The sequence below is a fragment of the Macrotis lagotis genome, chromosome 5, assembly GCF_037893015.1.
Source record: "Macrotis lagotis isolate mMagLag1 chromosome 5, bilby.v1.9.chrom.fasta, whole genome shotgun sequence".
NCBI lineage: Eukaryota > Metazoa > Chordata > Mammalia > Peramelemorphia > Peramelidae > Macrotis > Macrotis lagotis.
In genome coordinates, this window is record NC_133662.1 from 75,118,960 (window position 1) to 75,141,255 (window position 22,296).

Consider the following 22,296-nt stretch of genomic DNA (forward strand, 5'->3'; position numbering starts at 1 on the left):
ACTTAGTTATAAAGCGAGATCAACTTCAAAGGACCTATGAAGGAAGATTCTGTCCACCTTCACAGAAAGAACTGATAAATAGAAGTATGCATTGTTTTACCTTTACTCACATATTTATGTCAAATTATGGCCTTCTCCAGAATAGGGTAGAGTTAGCCTTTTCTAGGGTGGGGTGGAGAGGGAAGGAGACAACTCAAAACTCAAAATGTAACAAAAATTAAATAAAACAAACTACAAACAATACAGTAGTATTTCATCACAATTATATAAAACAACTTAGTCATTTGCCAATTGATGTGCATTCCCTCAATTTCAAGTTCAAGAGAGCTACCATAAATATTTTAGAACATATAGGTTCTTTTCCTTTTGCCCTGATCACCCTGTGAAGTTGACCTAATAGTGGTATTGCTGATCAAAGGGTATATACTCAGTTTTATAATTCTTTGGGCATAAATCCAGACTGCTTTCCAAAATGAATGGAGCCAGTTCATAGTTGTAAGAAATGATGAGTTGGTTGAGTTTAGAAAAAGATAGAAATACTTGCATGCAATAATGTGGGGTGAAGTGAACAGAACCAAGTAAAAGCAATATTGTTCAAACAACAAATGTGAACAATGAAGTTTTTCTGAGGACCTATGAAGCAAGATTCTATTCACCTGTCTCCTCTAGTGTGAAACTGGAGAGGGATGGAGAGAAACAGCTCAAAACTCAAAATGCATCAAAATATAAATAAGAAATTTTAAAAATGAAGTTAAATTAAAAAAAAGAAAAGTCATTAGAAAGGAAGAAACTGAAGACAGGGATAACTGAAGGGACAAGGTCCTAAAGAAAACATAAGCAGATGCAAATCTTGGCAAAGGAGAGGAAAAGCCCTATTATATCCTTTCCTAAAATAAATGAAGACTTCATCAGGGATATAAAATTTTTTACCTTCAGAATAAAACAATGAGATTGGTACTACAAGTTGTATTAACCTAATTTTATAGATTAGAAAAATGACTCTCAGAGGGGTTATGTGATTTGCAAAATACCACAATTTTAAAGTGAGAGGCAGGATTTTTACCCTGACTCCAAGGCTAGCACCTTTCTACTTCACCAATAGTCTCACACAGAGCCATGCATATAACAGATGTTCAATAAATGACATAGATGATAACTATAAAATGAACTATTCCTGTAGGAAATAAAAGCATTCAGATAACATTTTAGGTTGTCATCACAGGAAGAAAACTGAGGGAATTCACTGAGTCTCCAATAACAGGCTTAATTTACTGTTCTAGAAAGTAGGAGATTTGACTGAAAAATATTATGTAGCAAAATATGAGTGTATACATTAAACTTTTTTTTAAGGTTTTTGCAAGGCAAATGGGGTTAAGTGGCTTGCTCAAGGCCAATTATTAAGTATCTGAGATCAGGTTTGAACCCAGGTACTCCTGACTCCAGGGCCGGTGCTTTATCCATTGCGCCACCTAGACACCCTTACATTAAACTTTCAAAACAATATTATGAAATTATAATGCAGTTTCCAACAGCTTTGCATAAAATAAAAAATCACAGTCTATTCCTTAATAGCATCAAAAGAGGTTCAGGTACACAAAAGACAATAAATAAGCTATATAACATGGGATGTTGATAATGCAAAAAGGTGACAGATTGAAAATGAATTATTTTGAAGAAAAATATTAAAGTCGAATTAATTAAAAAATCAAAAATAAATGAATAAACACAATATAACTATATAAGATTATATGTAAAAACAGGTCACTCTCTCAAAAGCTAATGAGAAGGATAATCAGTCTGGAGGGAAGACCAAGGGGGGAATGTTTGACTTGGTCACCACTCAGAAAGAAATGAGCATGAAAATAAAGCAAGTCATCTGAGTCAGCAAAGATTTTTTTTTAAAGCAGCTAAAATGAGAGACAACAATAACTTAAGGAAAAAAATAAACTGAATTTACACTTATCAGTAAATACTAGGATGAGCAAACTGGGTCTGTCCAGGTTGAGTTCAATTAATACTCTAAATAAGGGAGGAATTTAGAACCAAAGAAAATATAGAGCATTACAAAATATAAAATAGATAATTTTGATTATATAAATCTAAAAAGTTTTTGTACAACAAAATAAATGCAATCAAAATGATAAAGAAAGTAGAAAATTGGGGGAAATTTTTTTGCAACAACTTTCTCTGATAAAGACCACATTTCTCGAACATTTAGAGAACTCAGTCAAATATATAAAAATACAAATCATTACTCAGTTTTTAAATGGTCAAAGACATGAACAGGCAGTTTTCTGATGAAGAAATCAGAGTTACCTAGAGTCATAAGAAAAATGCTTTCAATCACTACTGATTATAGAGAAATGCAAATGAAAATACTCTGAAGTACCTCACCCCTATAGAGGAAAATGATAAATGCTGTAGAAGATGCAGGAAAACTGGGACACTAATGCACTGTTGGGATTCTGGAATACAGTTTAGAACTATGCCCAATGGGTTAGAAAAATGTGTACAGTCTTTGATCCAGCAATATCACTGCTTATAACAAAAACAACCCAAAAAAGGGAAAAGGACCCATTTGTAGCAGCTCTTTTTGTGGTGATATAGACTTGGAAATCAAAGGGATACCGATCAACTGGAGAATGATTAAACAAGCTGTCACATATTACAATGGAATATTATTTTGCTATAAGAAATAACAAATTGGATGCTTTCAAAAAAACTTACATAAAATGATACAAAGTGAAATGAACAGACCCAAGAGAACATTACACATAGTAAAAGAAATACTGTTTGATGAAGAACTGTGAATTGCCTAGCCATTCTCAGTAATACAATGATCTAAGACAATTTCAAAGAACTAATGGATGAAGCACGCTATTCACCTCCATAGAAAGAAATAAAATTGTTTGAATACTGAAGGATGCTATTTTTCACTTTATTTCTCTCATTCTTTTTCTTTTATTTGAGTATTTTTGTACAAAATGACTAATATGGGAAATGTTTTACATGATTGTACATGTATAACATATATCTGATTGCTTATCATATAGGGGAGAGGGGACACAGGAAGGAAGGGATCAAACTTAAAAAAATGTTAAAGGGCAGCTAGGTGGAACAGTGATGGAGCACTGGTCCTGGAGTCAGGAGAATCTGAGTTCAAATCTGGCCTCAGACACTTAGTAATTTAATTGCTTGGCTGTGTGACCTTGGGCAAGTCATTTAATCCCACTGCCTTAAATAAAATTTTTTAAAAAATTGAAAAATGTTGAACATATAATTGGGGAGAAAGTATATATGTTCTAAAAAGAACACTCATTAAGGTGTTTTGTTCTACCTTGAAATGCTTATTTATAGTCAATAAACACAGTGAGATCTTATATTCCCTTGTCCTTTAGTTTACTGTGTGGTAGCAAAATAGTCTACAAGATGTGTTGCTGCTTCTTTCCCAAAGCTTTAATTAAGGATATCCTTGACACATATGGAGATATTCTCATAAAATTACAGCAGAGCTAGAAAGTAGGGTTTGTTGGTTTGGTAGATTTGTGATTATATTTTCTTGATCATTGTTTTATCATAAAAAGGTATACTTTATAAATTGTGATTACTGTGGAAAAATTCATACAAAAAAAAAGCAAGAAAAAGGCTCTTTCCAGCACTGTGGAAACACAGGCATGGATCTCTGCACTATTATCAATTTTATAAAGGGAAAAAAACCTCCTCATTACAATATGGAAAAAAGACTGGAATTTTAAGTTCTAATTCTAAAATCAAATTTAAATCGCCAGTGTGGCCACAGTGTGACTATTGGCAAGTAACTTAACCTTTCTGTGAAATGGGAGCAACAGCATGATGGAACAGAAAACTGGAGTGAAGTATTTTTCTAAGTCTTAAAGCCTTAAAGTTATCCTCCTTTTCCATTCTTGTTTGTTTCTGTTGTCTTTTAATGGTTACACACACACACACACACACACACACACACATACACACATACACATGCATAAATACATGGATGGATATGGATGCAACTAGGCCAGTATCCCAGTAGATAGTGTGATGGACTTGAAATCAGAAAGACCTAAGTTTAATGCCCATCTTAGACACTACCAGTTATGTGACCCTCAGCAAGTCACTTAAGCTCTCTTAGCCACAGTTTCCTAATTATTAAATGAGGAAATCACAATATCTTCCTCCCAGGATTACTGTGAGAATCTAATGGATGATGTGTGTAAGTGCAATGCAAATCTTTAAGCACCATAGAAATATTAGCTTTTGTAATTTAAACTTAAAACAGACTAATTTTTAAAAATAACAATATGTATATATTCAAAAGAGAAAATGAGGCAAGAGTTGTGAAGAAAGTACTGTATAATTATGAAGGTCATAATAATGTGAATTCTTAGCATTCTTTCCTTTGTTTTTGTTTGTTTTCCTTTTAATAATTATATTAATCCAAATTTAAAATATAAATTCTTAAGGAAAAATAACAAGTATTACTATTATCATATGTGGGTTCTAATAGAAAAGACACAGATATTTGATAATGTATTTTTAATTGATTAGAATTAAATGAAAGTTCAATAATAACTCAAACCTTTATACCCCTAGTGCTAGGATTTCATTGAACCAAGAATAAACTTGAACTAAGAATTTGTCAAAGGTTGGAAGTTCAGAAACTTTCTTATATAAATAAACCAAATACAATGAAATATTGAAGAAAAATACTATGAAAGTTTAGATTCAAACATGAAGAAATACGGCAAAGTAGAGAGAGGGGAAAGTCTGGAGTAAAACAGATCTGATTTGAAATACTGGCACTAACACAAACTCATTGTGTGACCATAAATACCATATAGTATTTAACCATTTAGTGTCCACACACCTCTGGGAGATCCTAAGTTACAAGTGAGTAGCTCATTTGCATCTGAAGAATTTCCATGCTGGGAAGTCTCCACATAAAAGATAAAAACTAGACCCACCTCTTCCCTAAAAAAGATAAGGAGCTTTCTTATTTCAGCAATTCTTTCATTCTATTCTGCCACAGTCCAAAGATAGTCAAGAGACAAAGAGAGACTGAGACAGAAAAACAAAAACAAAGAAAGAGGGGAAGGTAGATAAAGAAAAACAGATTGAGAGGAAGAAAGAGACAGTGGCAAACAGAAATGTGACAGAGACAGAGAAAACAATATGTATTATTTTTCAGGAATGCATGATTTCTTTTTTCCCCCTTGACTGGTGAGCTGAAGAACTTCATTAACTCAGAGAAGATGATGTTTGTCCTTCATTTTTCAAAAACCATGATATAAGGGAGCTGATGCCATGACAAACACGTGAATTGAATTTGAGTGTGGGGGGGGGGGGAACTGTGCTAAGTCACCAGCCTCACTTTCTCCTCCAGAGTCATCTGAGTCCAGTGGCCAGATATGAATCAGGTACTGGAGATGGCCCAGAATCTAAGACTTGCCCAAGATCGCAACACTAATGTCTGAGGCCAGATTTAAACTCAGGTCCTCCTGTCATCAGGGTTGGCACTGTATCTACTGTGCCATCTAACCACCCTCTACTCAGAGAAGGCACTATCACAATGAAAAAGTGAATGTGAAAATGTTTTTTTTTAATTTCATTAAAAGGGTAACAAGGTATTTACATTAATTCCACTAAATTCCCAATCAAAACCAAAAAGTTCCCCAATCTTGAAAAATAACCACTATATCATAAAAAAAGCTAGCAGTCCTATTTTCATTAAGTTTGAACTTCAATGTATTTTGGCATTTAATACTTCTGAGACATTTCAAGCTTGTGACATAATGTCTATATAAACAAGGCATTTGTGACATCTGTGCCTAGAGGTCAGATGGGAACAGGCCATAGGCAAAATGGACTTTCATACTGCATAATCTAAGTTTTAGGGGGATGGAAGGCTGAGGTTCAAGAACTGTCTAGAACACTTTTCAGAATTACAGACACATGAACAGCAATTTGGTAGTTAGTTACTCTTTGAGGCTCACATGAAATTCAGCCACTGATCATGAGGGCTACAGAATCTGGGTCAAACTTCCATACATCACAAGCTATAGTTCATTAGAGTTTTATAGTCATTTCTTCTTTTTTAATTTTACTTATTTAAGGCAATGGGATTAAGTGACTTGCCCAAGGTTACACAGTTAGGCAATTATTAAGTGTGTGAGGTTGCATTTGAACTCAGGTCCTCCTGACTCTAGAGTCATGCTCTATCCACTGCACCATCTTAGCTGCCCCTTTCGTAGTCCCATTTCTTAGCTGCCCCATTTCTAAAGATCATTTGACCTATATAAACTAGGTCTGTCGGGGCAGATGGGTAATCAGGGACAGCTAGGTGGTATAGTAGATAGAGAGCACCGACCCTGGAGTCAGGAGGACTTGAGTTCAAATACAGCCTCAGACATTTAATAATTGCCTAATTGTGTGACCTTAGGCAAATCACTTTAACCCTATTGCCCTGCAAAATGAACCCAAAAATAAAAAAATTATGTCTGTCCAGTAAGTTTGTATTGATTTCAGCTATATGAATATCTGTAATATCAGAAAATATGAATATTTATCTGCAACAAATATAGTGTTTCCCCTATTTAAAAAGAAATCGTATAAAAACTAAAAGAGGAAACATAAGAGTTGATATACATAAATTTAGTTTAGACCTAACCTGCTCTTTATTAGTCTTAATCTTAATTCTTTATGACCCTAAACATTAGGGTCACTGTTTAAATCCATGGCACACAGAGTATGCCTGCCATCAACATTGATACTATAAATGATAGCCCCAAATTATTCAGTTTCATGTAGAAAACAAATCATGTGCCCACTTCAGCATAAAAAACTGATAACATTTAAATCATAACCAACAAAAAGTACAAGTCAAACTCTTATTTTTGGTTTTATTTTTATTTAGAAAACAAAAGTACATTCAAACTAAACATATTTTTACAAGTCTTTTCAGCAATAACCAGAAATTAGAATGTTTCTGGCAAATTTTTTTTAGAAAGATCTCTTTATCCTTGGCTAATTTCCAAGTAGATATACAATCCCCCTATAATACATGGGTTCATTCGTCAGTTTTTATGCCTAGGAAGGTAGGTAAAAAGGATATGGCAAGGTCTATTTTCCCTGCTATGTGTTTTAACTCTACACTACCTAAAATGAAGTATCCAGTATTAGAAAGAGTAGCATCAGATGTGGAGCAAAGTATAACAAAACAATAACTTCTTTAAATCTGGGCATCTGACCTAAAATCACATTAGTTTTTTGTTGGCTCATTACATAGTGACTCATATTGAGCTTGATGTTCACTAAATTTTCTAAAGCTTTTCCCTTTTTTTTATTCTATGATCTCACCATCTTCTATCTATAAAAAGTTGAATTTTTTACCTACATACAAGATTTTGCATAAATTCCCATATCAATCCTACTTTTGTCACTCAATAATACTAAGTCTTTTTTTTTTTAGGTTTTTCCAAGGCAAACTGGGTTAAGTGGCTTGCCCAAGGCCACACAGCTAAGTAATTATTAAGTGTCTGGGACCGGATTTGAACCCAGGTACTCCTGACTCCAGGGCCACTGCTTTATCCACTATGCCACCTAGGAGCCCAATAATACTAAGTCTTGCTCCAAGAGTTGTCATCTTCAAGTTTTATATACATGCTATATCCAAGTACGTGATAAAAAAATGCTAAAGAGAATGAATTTAAGATTACTAGAAATTGTTTTTAAAATATTTTTAACCATTTTGTTTGCAGTTCAACTTTGTAATTTCACTTAAGAGTAGAGAACTCCTGATGTGGAAGCTTCTTCCACTAGTGAAGATTGGAAACTATTTAGCAACTCAGGTTTAGAGAGTTTCCTTGAATATAGTATCCTGGATTACACTGCTAGTTATGTGTCAGTATGATTGATTACTTGAACCCTGGTCTTCCTAATTGTAAGGACAGCCATCAACCCCATACACCATGTCATTTCTTAATCTAATTCAAAAAAGAAAAAATCAAGAACAATAATATATTTTAAACATGCCTGCCTCTTAAAACACAAAGACATTCATTCTTCATGTTTCAGTCTGTATGCTAGAGTTTTGTTTACTTTGATGATCTGACAACACCTTAAGCTCCAAAACATAACTTGTTTTCCTCTCTTATGTCTAGAAAACTTCAGATTTTTTTCCCCATACTAATCTTTCTCTGTCAAAAAGGCTTTCTTCTATTTCCTAAACATGCAGGCATTCATTTTTGCCTGGTCCATTCTCTGGAACACGTCATAGAATTAGCACTACAAAGTTCCAGTTTCTCAGATAACTAATATCTCTTTGACTATGCCCTCAGAAATGGAACCCTCCAAACCCGCCTAAGCAGAACTTCATCTCTTATAAAATACCTGAGTTGTTCTAGAGGAGCTGCCATGATGCCTGGGCCAAGTTAATTGTGGCTAGACCATGGACTGAGGACCATTATGGGTTTCCCTTACAATTACCAGAGGATCATCAGGTCCAAAACTCCCTGGTAAGATGCCTCATTGTATCTCTTCTCTGTCCCCTCCTCCTCATTAAGGTCCAGTCCCAGCTTCAAGGGTTGTCCTGGTCAGGAGGTAACACTGTTCCTGCAAAGCTTTTAGTTCCAGCAAGCCTCCTCCTCCTAATTTCCCAATAAGTGTTGAATCATCCAGAGTCAGTATTTTTTGACTCCTCCCTCATCTTCACATCTTGCCATATCTAATTAGCTGCCAAATTCTATCAATCATACTTCTGCAATCTCTCACAACTACCCACTGCTTTCTATTCACAGTCATTATCCCAGTTTAGGTTCTCGTTACCTCTCACCTAGAGTGTTTTAATAGTATTTTAATTGGTCTTCCTAATTCTATTTTTTTCTTTCCAAACTCTCTTTCATATTGCTGCCAAAGCAATCTTCCTGGAGTACAAGTCTGATCTTGTTATTCCCTAAAGGTTATGAAGACCTTTATCATTCTTCTCTGCTATGTGGACAGGCTAGAGGGGAGGGGAGGCTAGGCTAAAACACTAAGGGCAAAGCCAAAGACCAACCAAACACATAAAGGGTGTGTAACCAGTTCATGGGAAAAAATAAAGAAAAATTGTGGGTGCTATCAGTGAGTTCCTTCCTTGCCCTGAAGGGGCAGAGTTGATAAGTAGTGCCAACTAAGATCAGGACTACAGCTGAGCAGAGGAGGGGCCTCCAGTGAGCCCAAGGTCTCTCAGCCAGAGAAGGAGACTTTATTATATGAATGACAAATATAAAAGAAGTATCAAAGAGAAAGATCTGCAATTGTGCTTGGAGTATGCATGTCTGGTATAGACAAGGAAAGAAAATCAAAGAACAGAATGGAGGGAAAGATGAAACCCAGGATGGATGGGGGAAGGAGTACCCAGGATGTCAAGCAGGAAAAAATACTTCATGTTATGGAAAGAATATTTTCAAATTATAATTCCTTAAGATACAGAATCAAAGTTCCAAATCTTCTGGCCATTGAGTTTCCAAGAAAAGAACACAGAAGTTGGGCCTAGAGCACTAACCATCTAGATATTCCCCGAGGTAACACTGGTATTCATGAAGGAAGACCTGGTCAGAGTTTCCATTTCTCTGGGGAACTATGGGATTTCTGGATGTTTGCCCTTGTCAGAGACATGATTCTTCTGCAGTAACACGGGAAATGACAACTGGGGTAGCAATGGTATTACTGGAAAGAGCACTGATATGGAATCACAGGGTCTAAGTTTGAATCTTGGTTTGAATATTTATTACCTCTGTCACAACAGGCAAATCATTTAACTTTTTTGTGTCTCAAGTTTCTTTATATATAAAATGAGGGAGCTGTTTCTCAGAAAATAAGTCCCTCATATCACTCACCTCCCTGGGATCAGTTCAGGCCTCGATTTTTTTGAGGCCCACCCACATCTCACAGAAAGCTAGGATTGAGGCAAGTAGAGTGTACTACCTCATCTGAAAGGATACTGTGGCTCATTCCCAGAGCTAAAGGCTGGGATAGGAGGTGGTCAGTTATGTAAACCTGAGGGCCACTTCCCACAAAAATAAAACTGCAACCTGAACCTAGCTGCCCCTTCTCTACCACGTTCTCTGATTCCATCTATTTTCCTTCTAAAACAAATACCAATCTTATGGTCTTCCCCTCCATCTCCAACCCTGGTTCACAGTGTGATGCCTCAGGATTCTCTTGACACTTCCCTATGCCTTATGGAGAGAAGTTTGAGGTGGACACAGTAATCATTTTTTTTTAAATCAAATCAATGTAAGATGTCTGGAGGAAAAGAATCTCACATACAAATTAAAACCTTAGGGTATAAAATCATCCAGAGTTGGCAATGCCAAATGTCGGTCTTAGACCATCTCATCAGGTCTTCACAGACCCAAACAAAATAACTCATACTAAAAATAATCAAGAAATAATTATGGTATTTTCACCATCCAGTCTGGCCCATACAACTTCCAAGTTATGGGAACTATTTTTGATGTAAAATATTGGTTCTAAATTTTTTTAGAGTTTGATGATCAAATTTCACGGAATGGAAATAGTAGTACAGGTCTTAATAATTTAAAATACTGAATTCATAGTTGTTTTTAGCATTGTTTATTTTCTTAATCAGTACACTGATGCTAAAACTACTATGAATTCAGTATTATTTTTAAATCTCTTTAATCATATCATTATCTAAATACACTTGAAAAATACCAACATACACATACACAAGATATTAATTATTCTGGTTATAAAAATGTTATCATCATTAGATTTGCACGTGAATTTATGGATTCCTTGCAAAATTCTGTGTCCCAGCCAGCAGCCCATAAAATGGAAAGCCCCAGGCTTGGGAATTACTTCACTAGGTAAAGCCTCTCCTACCTCCAGGTTTTGACTGACAGTGCCCAGACTCACACAGTAGATGAGCAATCTCATCAATGTGTGAGTATTCTATTTAATAATGTGTAGTTCCCAACCTATCCATACCTACCTATCTTGCTTTACCTTTTTTCCTGTTCAACCATAAATTCACCATGTTGGCAAGTTCTCTTGACATAGTAAGGATTTAATGGAGCACAGAGAATGTTTATTAGTATCCCTTGCTCTCCTCAGATTTTGATTTAATCTCTTTTTTTATACATTTCTTCAATCCTTTACCTCACTTCTCCTACTTATATATTTGCAATGTGATGCAGCCTGCTCTTGTGTATCCTATTGTGTATCTTTTCTCTGTATCTTTGAGTAATATTAAACTTAAGTTAATTTATAAGAATTTCCTATAAATAAAAGGTCCTTTGATAACAATGATGACACTGTGCTGTCTGCATCAAGAGCCAGAACACTAAAGAATTGCCTAAATGAAATCCATAATCACTTAAAAGGATCTAGACAGGAAAAACCAAGTAGATGAAGAATTCCTATCAGCTTATTATGATTGCCATTTGGATAGGAAACCTGTTGAGCTCATCCATAAGTATAGACAATCTTGGACTAACACAGCAAAAGTGCAATGAATTGTAGGAGTTATTTTTCACACTTGCAAAAGGAATGAAAATTAATAAGATAATAAATCTGAAACACAACTATAAAATGTGCATGTTCTACATATTCAACATTTGTGGATGACCCACTAAGTTTAAGGTAGTTAAATACACTTTTAAGCAAATCATTAGTATTTTAATGGTATAAATCTTTTATAAAGGATTTGCTAGTGTATATATATATATATATGATAAAGCTTAAGAAAAAACTGACTGAAACATGTTAAGTTATTTTCTTTCCTCTTTTTTAGGGGAGAGGGAAGTCAATCAGGGTTAAGTGACTTGCCCAGAATCACAGTTATTTTCCCTCTTTATCTTCTTTTTTTTTTGTTAACCAATAATCATTTTTTAAGCTTCTACTACATGCTGGGCACTCTGTTAAGCATGGGAGATACAAGCAAGAGACAACTACATACAAATAAGTTATATAAAGGATAAACTGGAGATAATCAACAGAGGAAAAGTGCTAGATTAGAGGAGACTGGGTACATCATACTGAAGAAGATGGAATTTTAGTTATAATAATAATAATGCTTGTCCTTCATTTTCAAAGACTACATTGACATCAGGAAGCTGATACCATGACAAGCATATAAATTAGATTTGAGTGAGGGCAGGACTGTGCTAAGTCACCAGTGTCACTTTCCCTAGATAGGAATCAGGCCTGGAGATAGCCCTGGATATGAGGCAAAGAGGGTTAAGTGACTTACCCAGGATCTCACAGCTACTAAGAGTCAAGTGTCTAAGATCAAATTCAAACTCTTGTCCTCCTGACTCCAAGGTCAGTGCTTCATCCACTGTGCCACCTAGCTGCCCTGGAATTTTAGTTAAAATCTGAAGGAAGCTAGAGAATCTGAGAGGCAGAAATATAAAGGAAAAGTATTCCAGGCATGGGGAAAAAGTCAATAAAAATGCCTAGAGACAACCACTGGAATGTCTCATGTAAAGAACAACAAGGAGGCCAGTGTCAGTGTCAGTGGATCTTAGGGTGGTGACATGGTCAGACCTGGATAATCAATTTGATATTCAAATAGAAGATGAACTAGAAGGTGAAAAGAATTGACACATGAAGCCCAATCAACAGGCTAGTGTAATAGTTCAAGTCAGAAGTGATGTACTAAGGCAGTAGCAATGTCACAGATGAGAAGGGGCATATATGAATAATGTTATGAAGGTAAAATCGATGGGCCTTGACAACAGATTAGATATAGAGGGTAGGAAGGTGTGAAGTTGCAGATGACAACTAGGTTGCAAGCCTTGGGGGTACCTTAAACAATAACAGGGAATTTAAGATGAGAAAGTTTGGGAAGAAAGATAACGAGTTTAATTTTGAACACTTTGAGTTAAAGATGTCTGTGGAATGTCCAATTCAAGATATCTAATAGGCAGGTGGAAGGGGTGGCTAGATGGTGCAGTGGATAGAGCATTGACCCTGGAGTCAGGAGTACCTGAGTTCAAATCCGACCTCAGATACTTAATAATTACCTAGCTGTGTGGCCTTGGGCAAGCCACTTAACCCCATTTGCCTTGCAAAAAAAAAAAAAAAAAATGAAAGCATTAAATATGAGACTGATAATCAGCAAAGGTTACCACTAGATAAACAGATCTGAGAATCATATAATTATCCCTTCTACATCATGGGTTAGGGGTGCAGCAACTTGATCCGGAAAACTTGTGTAAAATTTTTGGCCTTATTATAGTATTAAAAGATAAAATATGTTGATATGCCTATCTGCAGTATATATAAATGACAATGAAAAAATCCCCATGTGAAGGGACAGCTATAATTGAATCCATGGAGCTGATGAGTCTATCATGCAAAATGATATAAAAAGGAAAAGAAGAGTATCCAGTACAAAGCCTTGTGGAACACCCACATTTAGTGGGAGTGACTTGAATTAAGATCAGTAAAGAAGACTGAGGAAGAGTGGTCAGATGGGTAGAGGGAGGAAACAGGACACAGTATTGTCATAAAAATTCAGACAGAAGAGGTTATCAAGAGAAGGTGATTAATAGTATCAAAGGCTGTTGGAAATTCCAAAAACATTAGATTTGGCAATTAAGACATAGTAACACTACAAAGTGCAGTTTTAACTGAATAAGGTTGGAATCCAGATTGTAGAACATTAAGAAGAGAATGAGAGGAAAGAAATGGGAGGTACCTATGGTAAAAGGTCGTCTCAAGTAGTTTAGCCTCAAAAGGTAGGTGAGATATGGTATATAATTAAAGGGGAGGAATGGATCAAGTGATCCTCATTTGAAGAAGAGGGAGATAACATCATGCTTGCAGGCTTTAGGGAAGTAGCCAATTGCTTGAAGAAGGGTTTCTGAAAAAAGGTGAGAGAGACAGAATGATAGAGGGTGGCAACCTGCTGGAGAAGACAGGATGAAATGAAATCACTTGTACATGTAGAAGTATTAACCTTGGCAAGAAGGGCCGTTTCATTATGTGAGATAGAAGTGAAATCACCTGGGATTTCAAGCAAGATGAAGAGGAGGAGAAAGGAGAAAGTTCTCAGTGAATAGTCTTAATTTTTTTTTTCCCAGTGAAATATGAGGCAAACTTCTCAACTGAGAAATATGGGAGTAGAAAGAGCTATCTGAGTAAAAGGGATGAAAAGATCTGGAGAAGTCATTGTGGTGAGTGGGATACTGAGTCACTTAGGAAGGTGCTATAGGACTGACTTCCTTGATGCAGAGAGGCCTGGGTAGGGGTAATGGTACACAAATGTGTAATGGACCCAGTTAGCCTGGTTTCATGACTTTTTCCAACTTTGTTCGGCAGTATGAGTAGGAGCAAAGGCGAGAGATGGTGGCAGTTAGGTGGTACAGTAAATAGAGCACTGGCCTTGGAGTAAGGAGGACAGAAGTTTGAATCTGACCTCAGACTCTTGACTCTTACTAGTTGTGAGATCTTGGGCAAGTTACTTAACCCTGATCACCTCTCATCCAGGACCATCTCCAGTCATCCTGATGGTAGGGGCTGAAGTTTGGCAAATTAAGACTAGCATTAAGATAAAAAGAGTAAAAGCTACAAGCAAAGACGACAGTGTAGAATAGAACTGGTTCACTAACAGGTAAAGATACGAAAGGGAGGAGAGTGTAGCCAGCACAGCGATGTCATCCTGGCGAAGAACTAAGGGGTGAAAATTTTGAAGTTATGATTAAGATAAAGAGCAAAATAGTTCAGATAAGAAAATTCTGAATTTTATTAATATGGAAAATAAGCTTTGGCAGGTAACAGCCAAGAACAGTATGGCTATCTCTGTATGTAGCTGAGGCAGGGAGGAGTAGATCATGGGAAGTGAATGAGCTTAAGAACTGGGAAATAAGGGTGTTTGAGAGAATATCCAAGTATGTTGAAATCTTCTGCCTGAGGACAATGATAGGCATCAGAAATATAAAAAAAAAATTCCTGTCATTACAATCTGCTTGGAAAGGTCACATTACATATGCTAAGAATCAACTGAGTGATACAATTCTAAGAGTTCAAAGCAGAGTTGGATCTTTGTTCTTGTTAATAAAATGAGAGGACTGAATTATGATGACCCCCTAAAGTCCCTTTATGTGTTAACTCTCCAGAATTATAGAAGGGAATGATTACCAAGGGCTAAAACGATCAGAGAGCATTCCATGGAGTACATGAGACTTAAAGCTGGGCATTGATAAAAACTGTAGGGTTTCATAAGGTTTCTCTGGATTCAATGACTCAGCATAACCTCAGAAGTAGCCCAAACTCAAGTTAATGAACCAATATTAGAATACCCATCTTGTTCTAGAGTACATGACCAAAATATGATGAGCTGTATTATTGAGTCCTGCAGCCTGTTTAGTTTGAGGTTAGAATATTTTTGCTATCCTCAAAGTATCATACTGTTGAATAATACCTATATAAGAGAAGTAGATCCTACTGATTTAAGGGTCCTGAAAGTACAGACTAAGCTAAATTTTAATTCATTTATATTAAAATCTTCAAAAACAGTAAGTCTACAAATCAATTAATAAATAGCTATTATGCATCAGGTACAAAGACAAAAAAATAGGCCCTTCCCACTGGGAGAAGACAATAGAAGCATAAATATGTAGGAAATTGAACAAAACAAGTGCAAGACAAATGTCAGTAGGGAGGAATTTAAGGGAGTGGGAGAGCAGCTAGGACCAGAAAAGGCCTCATATAAAAGGTAAATTGATGAGTTTTGAAAGAGGGCTTTTAAATATCTCTCAAACCAACCTTTCCAGATTTATTCAGATTAAGTCTGGAAAGGTAGGTTAGGTAAATTAGGAAGGCAATTAAAAGTCACTGGAGATTACTGAGCAGAGAGCTAAATATAGTAGAACCTGAATTTTAGGAAAATCATCCTGACAGCTGTGTGGATAATAGATTAGAGATAGAAAAGATGAGGTAAAGTCACCAATTTAAAGAGATGAGAGTCCAAACTATGGTAGTGTGACTGTCTGAGTAAAGAGAAGGGGGACAAGGTAAGAGACAGTATTAATAAAACCATGAGATGTGGCAAATAAATGCTCATATGGTGTGAGGTAGTGAAAGGCTAAGTATAATGCTAAGATTGTAAACTAAGAGAACCAAAGAGAAATACTAGTATCTTTGATACAAATAGGAAAATTTGGAAAAGATGATTTGGGGAGCAAGATAACGAATCTAATTTCTGACAGAGTTTGTGAGGCCTTTGGGACGTGAATTTGAAATATCTAGTAGACAGGTGGAAATGTTACTGAAATTCAACATAGACTACAGTTGAATATAGATCTGGGAATAAAGAACGTGATGAGTACTATTAGACATGAGAGATATAATGCACTAAAAATATGATAATTTAGCATATACTAAAATGAAACAACAAACTAAAAAAGCTTTTCCTTGAATATACCAACCCAATCATGTGTGTGTCCCCTTTAAAATCTAGATAGAGGTACTATTCTCCTTAAGCTATATTCCTTATGGGCAGGTGAGAATTACAAAGATTTTTATGCCAGAAATTCTTAATATAAAGTATAAAGAATTAACCTCGGTGGTGTAATGGATAAAGCACCAGCCTTGTAGTCAGGAGTACCTGGGTTCAAATCCGGCCTCAGACACTTAATAATCCCCTAGCTGTGTGGCCTTGGGCAAGCCACTTAACCCCACTGCCTTGCAAAAACTAAAAAATAATAATAATAATAATAATAATAATAATAACCTCAGGGGCAGCTAGGTGGTGCAGTGAATAGAGCATGGACCCTGGAGTCAGGAGTACCTGAGTTCAAATTCGGCCTCAGACACTTAATAATCGCCTAGCTGTGTGGCCTTGGGCAAGCCACTTAACCCCATTTGCCTTGCAAAAACCTGAAAAAAGAAAAAACATTATTATTAAACACATACTTCGTTGTAATAGGGCATTTTTAGAATTGCCTCTTGTGGTATAGAATTTCAGTTCATAAATGTTTTCATTGTTCTACTCATTGATTTATTTGTTTCTTTGTTTATCTATTTATTTATTTATTTATTTATTGAGGTTTTTTGCAAGGCAATGGAGTTAAGTGGCTTGCCCAAGGCCACACAGCTAGGGGATTATTAAGTGTCTGAGGCCAAATTTGAACTCAGGTACTCCTGACTCCAGGGCCCGTGCTCTATTCACTTGTGCCACCTAGCTGCCCCTTAATATATGTATTTCAAACAAAATAATGCTGGCAAAGAAATCTGAACAAAATCATAGACCTCCAAACTTTCATTAATGATGACCATAATGAGAGACTCAACAGCAGAGGACTGTCCAGGGCGTGAATTTAGTCTTCTCACATGCAAATATCTAAGTAAATGACTGAGACAGAGTTAAATTGAGCATACAATTCAATCTCCTTAAAACATATGTTGGGGGAGGGTCAGAATGGACATATGAGTGAATCCTGAATCTGTGATTATGTAAGCAACTGACTGAGCTTAGGCATAAGAGTCCCTATGAATGAGCCCATGCACAACAGTGAACAAATGAATGAGCTTGTGAATGTGTATGAGTTCATGACAGACACTGTGCACAGGTCTTATTCCGTGAGTGTGACTGTCCTAAGTCCTCATTGGGTGCCAGTGACGCTCACAGGTCTTCCTCTGTGACTGTCCTATGTCCTCACTGGGCGCCAGTGACCCTCACAGGTCTTCCTCTGTGAGTGTGACTGTCCTACGTCCCCACTGGGCGCCAGTGACCCTCACAGGTCTTCCTCTGTGAGTGTGACTGTCCTACGTCCTCACTGGGCGCCAGTGACCCTCACAGGTCTTCCTCTGTGAGTGTGACTGTCCTACGTCCCCACTGGGCGCCAGTGACCCTCACAGGTCTTCCTCTGTGAGTGTGACTGTCCTGACCTCACTGGGCGCCAGTGAGCCTCACAGGTCTTCCTCTGTGAGTGTGACTGTCCTGACGTCACGGGGTGCCAGTGACCCTCACAGGTCTTCCTCTGTGAGTGTGACTGTCCTACGTCCTCACTGGGCGCCAGTGACCCTCACAGGTCTTCCTCTGTGAGTGTGACTGTCCTACGTCCCCACTGGGCGCCAGTGACCCTCACGGGTCTTCCTCTGTGAGTGTGACTGTCCTACGTCCCCACTGGGCGCCAGTGACCCTCACGGGTCTTCCTCTGTGAGTGTGACTGTCCTGACCTCACCGGGCGCCAGTGACCCTCACAGGTCTTCCTCTGTGAGTGTGACTGTCCTGACGTCACCGGGCGCCAGTGACCCTCACAGGTCTTCCTCTGTGAGTGTGACTGTCCTGACGTCACTGGGCGCCAGTGACCCTCACAGGTCTTCCTCTGTGAGTGTGACTGTCCTGACGTCACGGGGTGCCAGTGACCCTCACAGGTCTTCCTCTGTGAGTGTGACTGTCCTACATCCTCACTGGGCGCCAGTGACCCTCACAGGTCTTCCTCTGTGAGTGTGACTGTCCTGACGTCACGGGGTGCCAGTGACCCTCATGGGTCTTCCTCTGTGAGTGTGACTGTCCTACGTCCTCACTGGGCGCCAGTGACCCTCACAGGTCTTCCTCTGTGAGTGTGACTGTCCTACGTCCCCACTGGGCGCCAGTGACCCTCACGGGTCTTCCTCTGTGAGTGTGACTGTCCTACGTCCCCACTGGGCGCCAGTGACCCTCACAGGTCTTCCTCTGTGAGTGTGACTGTCCTGACCTCACCGGGCGCCAGTGACCCTCACAGGTCTTCCTCTGTGAGTGTGACTGTCCTGACGTCACCGGGCGCCAGTGACCCTCACAGGTCTTCCTCTGTGAGTGTGACTGTCCTGACGTCACTGGGCGCCAGTGACCCTCACAGGTCTTCCTCTGTGAGTGTGACTGTCCTGACGTCACGGGTTGCCAGTGACCCTCACAGGTCTTCCTCTGTGAGTGTGACTGTCCTACGTCCCCACTGGGTGCCAGTGACCCTCACGGGTCTTCCTCTGTGAGTATGACTGTCCTGACGTCACGGGGTGCCAGTGACCCTCACAGGTTTCCTCTGTGAGTGTGACTGTCCTACGTCCTCACTGGGCGCCAGTGACCCTCACAGGTCTTCCTCTGTGAGTGTGACTGTCCTACATCCTCACTGGGCGCCAGTGACCCTCACAGGTCTTCCTCTGTGAGTGTGACTGTCCTGACGTCACTGGGCGCCAGTGACCCTCACAGGTCTTCCTCTGTGAGTGCAACTGTCCTGACCTCACCAGGCGCCAGTGACCCTCACAGGTCTTCCTCTGTGAGTGTGACTGTCCTACGTCCCCACTGGGTGCCAGTGACCCTCACAGGTCTTCCTCTGTGAGTGTGACTGTCCTACGTCCTCACTGGGCGCCAGTGACCCTCACAGGTCTTCCTCTGTGAGTGTGACTGTCCTGACCTCACTGGGCGCCAGTGACCCTCACAGGTCTTCCTCTGTGAGTGTGACTGTCCTGACCTCACTGGGCGCCAGTGAGCCTCACAGGTCTTCCTCTGTGAGTATGACTGTCCTGACCTCACTGGGCGCCAGTGACCCTCACAGGTCTTCCTCTGTGAGTGTGACTGTCCTGATGTCACGGGGTGCCAGTGACCCTCACAGGTCTTCCTCTGTGAGTGTGACTGTCCTGACGTCACGGGGTGCCAGTGACCCTCACAGGTCTTCCTCTGTGAGTGTGACTGTCCTACGTCCTCACTGGGCGCCAGTGACCCTCACAGGTCTTCCTCTGTGAGTGTGACTGTCCTGACCTCACTGGGCGCCAGTGAGCTTCCTCTGTGAGTATGACTGTCCTGACCTCACTGGGCGCCAGTGACGCTCACAGGTCTTCCTCTCCTGACGTCACGGGGTGCCAGTGACCCTCACAGGTCTTCCTCTGTGAGTGTGACTGTCCTGACCTCACTGGGCGCCAGTGACCCTCACAGGTCTTCCTCTGTGAGTGTGACTGTCCTACATCCCCACTGGGCGCCAGTGAGCCTCACAGGTCTTCCTCTGTGAGTGTGACTGTCCTGACGTCACGGGGTGCCAGTGACCCTCACAGGTCTTCCTCTGTGAGTGTGACTGTCCTACGTCCTCACTGGGCGCCAGTGACCCTCACAGTGTGACTGTCCTGACCTCACTGGGCGCCAGTGACCCTCACAGGTCTTCCTCTGTGAGTGTGACTGTCCTGACCTCACTGGGCGCCAGTGAGCCTCACAGGTCTTCCTCTGTGAGTGTGACTGTCCTGACGTCACTGGGCGCCAGTGACCCTCACAGGTCTTCCTCTGTGAGTGTGACTGTCCTGACCTCACTGGGCGCCAGTGACCCTCACAGGTCTTCCTCTGTGAGTGTGACTGTCCTGACCTCACTGGGCGCCAGTGACCCTCACAGGTCTTCCTCTGTGAGTGTGACTGTCCTGACCTCACTGGGCGCCAGTGAGCTTCACAGGTCTTCCTCTGTGAGTGTGACTGTCCTGACCTCACTGGGCGCCAGTGACCCTCACTGGCCTTAGGGCTGTAAGTGGCTCGGCCCATGGGGTGCAGGGTCGGAAAGGTGCTGTTCTTCAGGGAAGTCCAACTTTATTTTTTTAATTTCGAGTCCAGCCCTTCATGATCCCATTTAGGATCTTCTTAGCAAAGATCCTGGAGTGGTGCCATTCCCTTCTCCTACTCACTTAACAGATGAGGAAACTGAGGCAAAGCAGCTCCACACAATCACGGAGAGAACCCTAAGCGCGAGGCAGTGGAGCTTCATGTTTCCGCAGTCACTAAGACGCGGGTTCGGGCCGGGCAGGGTGCGTGCCCCTGGGGCCCTGACTGCCCGCTCTGCCTCGGTTTCCCCATGTGTCAGCGTGGGCACGGCCCGCAGCTGAGGAGGGCGCGGGGCCGGGCCGGGGTCGCCGGCGCCTCGGGGGCTGCGCGCGAGCCTGGCGGGGGGCGGGGGGCGGGGGGGGGCGCGGCCGGGCCTCGGGTACCTTGTTGAGGTGGGGGGTAACGCGTCAGCTCGTAGCCCCGCTTCTGGGTGTAGAGGGTGTGAGCCGGCGCTTCCATGGCTGCTGGGCGGCGGCGTCCGGGAGGCTCCGTGCGCGGGGGCCGGGGGGCGGCGGCGGCGGCGGCGGCGGCGGGGACGCGGGGCCGGGGGCGCGCGCGGCGGCGGCTGCCTCGGCGGCTGCGGCGGCGGAGAGTGGCGGCGGCCGCGCCGCTGGGGGCGGGCCCCGCGGGGGAGGGGCGGGGACTAGGGCAAAGGGCCCGGGAGCCGCGGGCCGAGCCCCCGCCCGCCGCCGCCGCCGCCGCCGCCGCCGCCCGCACGGCCGAGGAAGCGCTGAGTCACGGCGGGTGGGAGCGAGGCCGGGCGGGGGAGGGGAGGCCCGGTCACGGGGCCGCCGCCCGCGGCATCCCCGCGAGCATCCCGGCGCCGCGCCCCGCCCGGCCCCCTCCCCCGCAGAAAGTAAACAGCCTGAGCCCGGCATCGTGGACAAGAAAGCCACGGTCCGTGCCCCTCCCCCTCCGGTGGGACCCCGGCCGGGATCGTGCCACCCCTGAGAGCAGGAAGGGACCCCAGCCCTCCCCCAGGTGCCCGCTGAGCTCTGGGCAATCTAGTCCCTCTGGAAAAGACCTTAGATGCATCCTATCCCCCCCATGCTGAGGAAACAAGGCCAGAGAGACCAAGGGACTGTGCAAAGTCAGTAACCCTTTTTATTATTATCATCATCATCATCATCATCATTTATTTATTTGTTTGTTTTTGTACTTAAAGATTTTATTTTGAGTTTTACAATTTTCCCCCTAATCTGACTTCTCACCCCCACCCCCCATAGAAAGCGATTTGCCAGTCTTTATATCATTTCCATGGTATACATTGATCCAAATTGAGTGTGATGAGAGATAAATCATATCCTTAAGGAAGAAACATAAAGTATAAGAGATAGCAAGATCAGACAATAAGATATCAGGTTTTTTCCCCAAAATTTAAGGTAATAGTCCTTGGTCTTTGTTCAAAGTCCATAGTTTGGTATTCTCCATTGCCCCAAATTGTCCCCATTGTTGCACTGATGCAATGAACCAGTCCATCCATGTTGTTCATCATGAGCCCCCATGTTGAAAAGTCATACATCTAATCATTATCCCGAACAAGGATTTGAATCCAATTCCTCTAACTGCCAATTTAAGGGATTTTTTTCCCCCATCCTCCGGGAATAAGTAGCAGAGTCTGCATTCAAACCCAGTTCTCCGGCTTGACGGTTCACTGCATCCTACTTAGTGCTCGGTCCCCAGAAGCCATCCAAATGTTGGGTAGAGAAATT

General features: G+C 41.0%; 2 protein-coding genes across 4 annotated transcripts in view; one reads left to right on the forward strand and one right to left on the reverse strand.

The window, feature by feature from the left end:
* Positions 1–21,085, reverse strand: part of ME1 (malic enzyme 1) — a 271,839-nt gene extending 250,754 nt beyond the window's left edge. Inside the window, exon 1 of one of the 2 annotated variants that reach the window (XM_074187083.1) lies at positions 20,968–21,085. Coding sequence is in view for 1 of the 2 variants with exons in the window: in XM_074187082.1 (XP_074043183.1) it covers positions 16,760–16,795 (36 nt within the window). In the remaining variant the exon portion in view is untranslated. Of the gene's footprint in view, positions 1–16,759; positions 17,010–20,967 lie in introns of those variants that run through there. The other variant, XM_074187082.1, reaches the window with a different exon arrangement.
* Positions 21,086–21,374: 289 nt separating this feature from the next.
* PRSS35 (serine protease 35) overlaps positions 21,375–22,296 on the forward strand; it is a 121,839-nt gene continuing 120,917 nt past the window's right edge. For both annotated transcript variants that reach the window (XR_012468480.1, XM_074187086.1), the window contains exon 1: positions 21,375–21,481. The gene's annotated coding sequence lies outside the window, so the exon portion shown is untranslated. The remainder of the gene's footprint in view (positions 21,482–22,296) is intronic.